The sequence below is a fragment of the Buceros rhinoceros genome, unplaced genomic scaffold (genome assembly GCF_000710305.1).
Source record: "Buceros rhinoceros silvestris isolate BGI_N320 unplaced genomic scaffold, ASM71030v1 scaffold11085, whole genome shotgun sequence".
NCBI classification, from domain to species: domain Eukaryota; kingdom Metazoa; phylum Chordata; class Aves; order Bucerotiformes; family Bucerotidae; genus Buceros; species Buceros rhinoceros.
Genome location: NW_010414570.1, coordinates 1 through 7,346, shown reverse-complemented (window position 1 = coordinate 7,346; position 7,346 = coordinate 1). Strand labels below are relative to the sequence as shown.

Genomic DNA, 7,346 nt, shown 5'->3' with positions numbered 1-7,346 from the left:
TGCCAGCCCCACAGGTCTGGGATTCTGTGGCGTCTCCACACACTCCATGCTTTCTCTGTACAGTTACCCAGAGCAGCCCAAGAACATGGAAAACCAGAGACTTCACCTTGAGAGTCGGGGTTGTTAACGGCAGTCAGTGCAGGGACCGGCACCTGCTGAGTCTCGGTTGTTTTCCAGGACTGTCAGTCTGCGGAAGGAGCCCGCTTCTTTACCATACACAATTCCTCGGTCACCTGCATGCACTTCTCGCCCTGTAACCCTGCTCACCTGCTGTCCCTGAGCAGTGACACTCTGCGCTGTGGCGATGTCACCAGAGCTGTCTTTGATGAGGTGAGTGCTCTGCCGCAGCCCTGCCGTGCGCTGCTGCAGATTCTGGTCTCTTTGGACCCGAGCTGTTACTTGTGGGTTGTTTTGTTGAGAAGGTTCAAGATTCCATTTCCACAAGGATGCAGGAATTAACCTTTAATAAATATCATAAAACCAGGGAGATGCATCCCACTCAGTAACGTGGTAACAGCCGATGTCCGTCCCGCAGAGGCGGTTCTGAGCCGCTCTCCAGCGCTGGAGCACAGCACCAGTTTAAAGGTTTATCGCAGCCCGTAGAGGCCCCGTGGCTAGGTGGGGTGCAGCTGCGTGGAAGGTTCTGCAGTGCTGGTCAAGAGGCCAGGGAGGTCTGGCCAACTCTTTTTGAGACAAGTGCTTGCACAGAAGTGTCTTTAGAGGTCAGGGGAAGAGAAGTGCCCTTCTCCAGCTCCGTTTTTACCTCACGCCAACCCAGCCAGCCCTGTGATACCGCTGGGAGTGCTGGGAGAATGTGGCTGCTGCTGGGGACATCTGCACACAGAGGCAGGGCAGAACCTGTACACTTTCCTGCAGCGTTCCTACACCGGTGGCTAATGGCTGCTTTGAGAGGAAGCTGCCAGGGTGGGACGGTTGGACAGCCTGGCCCTGATCTCCCGGGTTACGGGAAGCCACAATCACGTTCCTGCCCCTGATACATTGTGAATAACTCTGTATTTCACTGAGCAGCTTCGGTGACGTTTGACCTTTCCACGCTCAGGTACTCCGATGTGAAGAAATCTCCTCCTTCGACTTCCTGGAGGATAACGCCTCCACTGCAATAGTAGGGTACTGGAATGGCCATGTTGCGACACTGGACAGACGGACCCCGGGAGTATCGACAGAGCTTCGTGCAGACATCGGCTTCAAAAGAACGAGGACAGTCCAGGTCCACCCGCTGAACAAACAGTATTTCATCGCCGCTGGCTCCACGTATGTAGCTCAGAGCGAAGCGCGGTCGCTCTGCTCCCAGTGCTCTGCCCGCAGCGTGTCTGAAGGTGTTTGGGGGGCAGGAGCAGCTGGTGCCAAGGCGATTCGTCAGCCCCAGCGTATAGTCAGAGCTTCTGCTCTGGTTTTACTTGTTGGAGGGATTTCAGATGTGATACACCTTGACCTCCCTTCACCTTTGGTAACGGGTACAGAATGCCCTTAGGAGTCCCCGTGGGTTTTGACAGAGCAGCGTGGAGGGGTTTGAACACGCTGCTGGGCTGGGCTGGTTTCGGGGCTCAGAGCCCTGTGGAGCCACTGGCTGCGGGAGGGAAAAAAGCTCTAAACGCAGCTCCCAAACCCCGTGGGTCTCTTGAGTGTTTTTGGTATGTGGAGAGTGGTTATTGAGGTGCCGCCTCTGAAGTGACCTGTGTGTTGCAGGGACGTTTCTATTTTTGATGTGCGATGCCTGAAGTCGGAGGGGAACAAGCCTGTGAGCTCCCTCAAGGGACACCAGAAAAGCGTCGCCTCCGCCTACTTCTCCCCCGCGACCGGGGGGAGGGTGGTGACGGTGTGTGCCGACGACAAGCTGAGGTAAGGCGCTGCGGGGGGAGTCCTCTGCGAGGACCTCAGCGGGTGCTTTCTGTTCAGCAGTATTTCCTGTCCGTGTTACCCGTCCCTGGGAGTTGTTTTATGAAGGTGATAAAGATTTGCTTGATTTGGCATTTTTAACGATTTTTGAGGGTTTTTTCCTAATTCTTGTTTTCCTGAAGAATATTTCATGGTGAACAGTGAAATACCCAGGTACCGCTAGTCTTTAAAAACCAGACAGACCCACCAAACAAAAAACCCCCAAACCAACCAGCCAAACCCCACACCTGGCTCCTGAACGCCACCGGAAAACGCTCAGAACCACAGTGAGGAGCGGTGCCGGTCCCCGGGACAGCCCAGCTTCCAGCCCTGGTACTGCCCTGTGGAGATCGAGCTGTCTGCACTTGGCAGTTCTGGGGCTGTAGTTCAGGGGCTCTGCCCATGTAACACCCGACTGTGCCTGCGTGTTCGCCCTGAACGCGTTGGGGAGTCCTTAGCGGTGTCAGAACGGCGGGTGGAGAATGGGGGGCCCAGTCAAGGCCAGGCTGGACACGGGGCCCCTCCTCTGCGGGTTGTGGGTGTTTTTCTGAGGTGGGTGAGTACTCGCATCCTGGGCGGCATCTGAGTGTGGTGCAGGTTTACATCTTGAATCAATATTTTCTCTCTTCCCCTTCCACACCCAGAGGAGAGCTGTGAGCTCTGCCAAGTATCTACTAGAGGTACCTGGAGATCTGTTCTCTGCAGTGAGCTCATGAGAATCATGAGTTCATGAGAACTGTAAATCCTTGGTGTGACCAGAGCAGGCATCAGGGCACATGGTGGATAGGAGTAAGCCAGAGTATTTGCGCTCGACAGAGCAGGCAAAACCAACGTGGGTTCATGTGTTTGCTGCCGCCTGCACGGACAAATGAGCAGCCTTTAACTGGGCATCGCCTCCAGCGCTTTTCCCTGGGGGTGGGATCCTGGCGGTCTGTCGGGGTGAAGGAGAGTCCGGATTGGGAGATCCTGGGTGGTTTCTCCATCAGTCGAGGAGGTCTGGGGCCGCACTGGGGCAGGTGGTGGTGGGGTTTCACTGCTGCCTGTTTGCTGGTCTCCCCTGGGCAGCCTGTTCGTGCAGCAGCCAAACGGATGGGATGTACTGGACTGGAGGAGACCCTTGGGTGTCCCGGCAAGTCACAGAGTGGTGTGGGCTGGAAGGGACCTTAAAGATCACCTAGTTCCAACCTGCCATGAACATGGACACCTTCCAACCCTGTCCAAACACCAGCCGTTGGTCTGTCCTGTATGTGTTCACACAGAACCTCTGGTTCCAGCAAAAGCAAATCCAGCTAAACCAGTGCGCTGACTGGTTTCAGTGGCCGTGTTGGTGTTATGTGCAGTCTGTTACCGCTCCCCAGACTCCCGAGGGTCTGCCTGTGCTGGGCTGCGCTCTGTGGGCACACCGCTGCCCCCCGAACGCGCGTGCGCGGTGGGAACTCCCTGTTCTGTGTTGCAGGATCTACGACACCAGCTCTTTGTCCTCGGCAGCCGCACTCCTCAGCACCGTCAGGTGAGCGGAGCACCCAGGGGGGTGGACCTGAACCGGTGGCATCCAGGGATGGGGCTGTGGGCATCCCTGGGACCCTCCAAGGCTGACACCCTGCCCCGCTCCTCAGGGGTGCTTCTGTTCTAAAGCGCGAGCGGGGCGCGCAGCTGGGGAGGTCTGCAGCGAAGCTTTGGTGTCCTGAACGGAATGGACCGTTCTGTGACTGTGGAAACGAGTTCTGTGTCAGAGGGCTTTTCTGAGTGTGTTCTGTGAATATCAAAGTGCTCTTCCTAATGCTGAAGTGCATGGGTTTGGGTGGAGTCTCAAGACCTTTGTGCTCCTCCTGAAGGGAGAGTCACTGTGGGGGGTGGTTTGGGAAGGAGCTCGATGAGTGACTGGGTAAAACTGTGAGTTTGCAGTTTACAGAGAGGCTTGAGGGAAGCTGGGGAGGGCATCAATTGGGGCCTGTGGTGGCAGGACAAGGGGTGATGGGTTCAACTGACAGAGGGGGATTGAGAGCGGAGAGAAGGGAGAGATTGTTGCTGCTGAGGGTGGGGAGAGCCTGGCGCAGGCTGCCCCGAGAGGTGGGAGCAGCCCCATCGCTGGCTCCATGGCAGGTCAGGTTGGCCCTTGGGGCTCTGAGCCCCCTGCTCTGGGTGCAGATGTCCCTGCTCCCTGCAGGGGGTTGCGCTGGGTGAGCTCGGAAGGTCCCTCCCCACCCACCCCAGCCTGTGGCTCAATGTTTGTGCTACTTTGACTAAAATACACAACGCCGGAGCGTAACTGCTTCGACTCACAGTCCTCTCTGCCAGAGAACCTTCCACTCTGTCTCCCGTTTCTTCGTCCCCTCCCACCCGTCCCAGGCCAGTGACCCCCCAGGCACACGGGCTGTCCCGCATGAACCTGCTGGTGGTTTCGCAGGCGACAAAGATGGGTTGAAGCAAACGGAACAGTGAGAGGAATGTTTCTCTCTTCCTTCTTCCCCCGGTTTGTTCCTCTGAAGACACAACAACAACACGGGGCGCTGGCTGAGCCGGTTCAGAGCCATCTGGGAGCCGAAGCGGGACGACTGCTTCGTGGTGGGCAGCCTGCTGCGGCCGAGGCAGATCGAAGTCTTCCAAGACACCGGGAAAATCTTGCACACCTTTTCCAACCCCGACCTCCTCACCTCCGTGTGCTCCATCAACGTCATTCATCCCACCAAGAACGTCTTAGTGGGTGGCAACTCCAGCGGCCGTCTTCACGTCTTCAGAGAATAAAATGTGGCTCAGAGATGTTTTTTTTCCCTTCTTGCATTAGATTTGTTTAATCCATATCAAGCTGTTCCTATGGTAACTGTTTTCTCAGGACAAAAGCGTATTTTAAAAGCTTTAAAATAAATCTTGTAAACGACCTCGGGCATCCTCTTCTGTACCTGAAGTGAAACCCCGGTTGTGCCGGGGCAGGGTTTGTACCAAACCGACATTTTCCCCCAATACCAGTTAATTTTTCAGTGAAACCCCAGAGAAGATGCTGGACGCTGGACCAGTCGGGTTCTTGCCACGAGTAAGAGGCAGTTCTCAAAGATTGTGGTTGGGGAATGCGGAGCCCTCATCGCCTTCCAGCCTGTGTGGGGATCCGCTAGCACTCGGGGCCAGCCGGGGTCCAGCCCGGCCTGTCCCTAACGAAGGTGCTGGTGGCTAATGAGCCCCTCCAGGGGCAGAAGGGGGGTCTCCCCGTGGGCTGGTGCCGCTGGGGAAGCTCCGGGTTGTGAGCTGAACTGGGAGCAGCTGCCTGAGCTCCCTCATTGCCCCAAAAGGCCAAAGCCATGAGTTGGGAGCTGAGTTTTAACTCAAACCCCAGCGCTGATGAAATGCTGAACAGATCTCATCCCGACTCGGGCTTTCAGGAGATTTAAATATTTATTTCAGTTTAAAAATACTTTTCATGGCACCAATGATTTTATGCTAACTAAGGTATTGAATATGTAGAAAAAGGTACATTTTGAAGGGAAAAATGTAACTTACAGTATTTGGCACATGAAAGGTTAATCTCTAGTTTTTTTTGTTATGAAAACTAAGAAATTCACATTTTCAGGTATTTTACCGTCTACTGCTTAAAGATGCAGGACGCTATTATGAGACGTACGGGATTCTCGGCTATAAGAACCTATGGGAACAACACTTCATACGAAGACAGGAAACCCAACGGTGGTGAGACACGAGGCGGCACACGGGGCGGACGGGGACAACGCGACGGGAACCCACCGGCTCTCGGGGTTCTGCTGGGTGAACCCCGCAGCAGGAAGTGAGGGCTGGTGGTGCCGCTCCGTGAGGGAAAGCTGACCGCGGGGAAGGTTCGGGCCGCTCCACGGGGCCGTGCTGTCACCACGTCAGCAGGGAGGAGGAGGAGGAGGAGGAGGAGGGGACACACCGCATCGTTAAACGGGTGAGAAACGTCGGGTTCGGGACTACCACGCACTGCATAGAAACACCAGTGACTACGGGCTGAGGTAGGAACACTACGCTAAGAGTTAATTCTGCTGCGTTGCATAAAACAGGATTAGGATGTCGGAACCGATGCCCCGCCGCGGCTCCCGCCTGCTCGGGGGTTTTACGCACTGCATAGAAACACCAGTGACTACGGGCTGAGGTAGGAACACTACGCTAAGAGTTAATTCTGCTGCGTTGCATAAAACAGGATTAGGATGTCGGAACCGATGCCCCGCCGCGGCTCCCGCCTGCTCGGGGGCGGCGTGAAACCCTCCTCAGCCCCGGCATGGCCATGGCCGAGTTCTTCAGCAAGACAGACGGTGGTTCAGCGGGGCCGCGCTCTCCTTATTGCCGTGACAAAGGGGGCGAGTCCGGCCGGTCGTGGGACCGCTGAGGCGGCCGACGTCCCCGTCGCACTCCTCCGCCCCGGTGGTGGGATGCTCAGAGACGAGAACGCAGGAATCAGGCTTTGTAAAGCCGCGGTTATGGCCTCAGCTGACGGAAAATCTCTCCCTGAGATGAAAGAAAACCTGCTCGCCTGTTCTCCCCGGCTTTGTTCACCGTGTCCAGTTTCCCAGCCCAAACTACCCAGAACCGGCATTTATTGCTCCCTGTGCATGGCGACCGCTGCCTCCCGGCTCACCGACGGTGCCGCCGGTTCCGCCACACGTGCCACGAGTCGGTTTATTGATTTTTGCGTAGAACGGATCGCTTTGAGCGTTGTCCGTCGCCCTGTGCAGCTCCTGTCCCCTCCGCTCCTGCCGCTCTGTCCCGTTCATCTTCGGGCACGTCCCAGGTGAGCTCCCGCTCTGTCCCGGAGCCAGTGGCGGGTTCATCCGCGCTTACTCCAAAAGTGTTTTCTGCGAAACCCCCTGCTCAGCGTGAGCCGCGTGGGACCGTGCACCGCGGCCACCCGCTCCGTACGGTAAAAAAAGACTCGGTTAGACTGGATAACAAAATAGCATCTCGTTGTTAAAATAGACCTCGAAACAGTCTCTTTTTGGTTGGTTTTTCTTTTTTTTTTCTTTTTGTTTTTTTGTACAAAACAGGAACAACTTTCGGAGGCTAAAGGTCTTCCTCATCCATCCGACATGGGCACTGCCGGCTCCCGGTGCGCTCCCGCCTGCCCGTGTTCTCCCTGCCCCCGGGAGCACAGATGCTTCAAGGCTGAGGACAAGTGATGAAAGGCCAAATCCGGGTGGGGGGAACCGGGGCATCCCCCCCTGCCCTGGTAGGCTCCGGTGAGCCGGGGGGAGGTTCTGCAAAGCGGAGCGTGGTGGTGCTGGGGTGCACAGTGGTGGATTGAGTAACTTGGACAGTACACGAGTGTTGAAATTAATCCTCAGTAGTACCATTGCGACAGCTCCTGCGTGCCGCAGCATCGCGGCTCTCCCGGCGGGTGCTCGGACAACGATGGGTGGCCACGGTAAAAACAGATTCCTCGCTTTGCTCGGTGCTTCCGAAGTCGTGCGCGCCTCCGCGAGAATGGAAAC

The 7,346-nt window shown here is 56.4% G+C and overlaps 1 protein-coding gene across 1 annotated transcript in view; it reads left to right on the top strand.

Moving 5' to 3' along the window:
- The window catches only part of WDR76 (WD repeat domain 76), a gene marked incomplete at its 5' end in the record, with an annotated part of 9,147 nt that extends 4,506 nt beyond the window's left edge, over positions 1-4,641 (top strand). The window contains 5 exons of the mRNA XM_010137136.1: positions 178-330; positions 1,061-1,272; positions 1,708-1,860; positions 3,353-3,406; positions 4,386-4,641. Coding sequence (XP_010135438.1) covers positions 178-330; positions 1,061-1,272; positions 1,708-1,860; positions 3,353-3,406; positions 4,386-4,641 — 828 coding nt within the window. The remainder of the gene's footprint in view (positions 1-177; positions 331-1,060; positions 1,273-1,707; positions 1,861-3,352; positions 3,407-4,385) is intronic.
- Between the last annotated feature and the right edge of the window lie 2,705 nt (positions 4,642-7,346).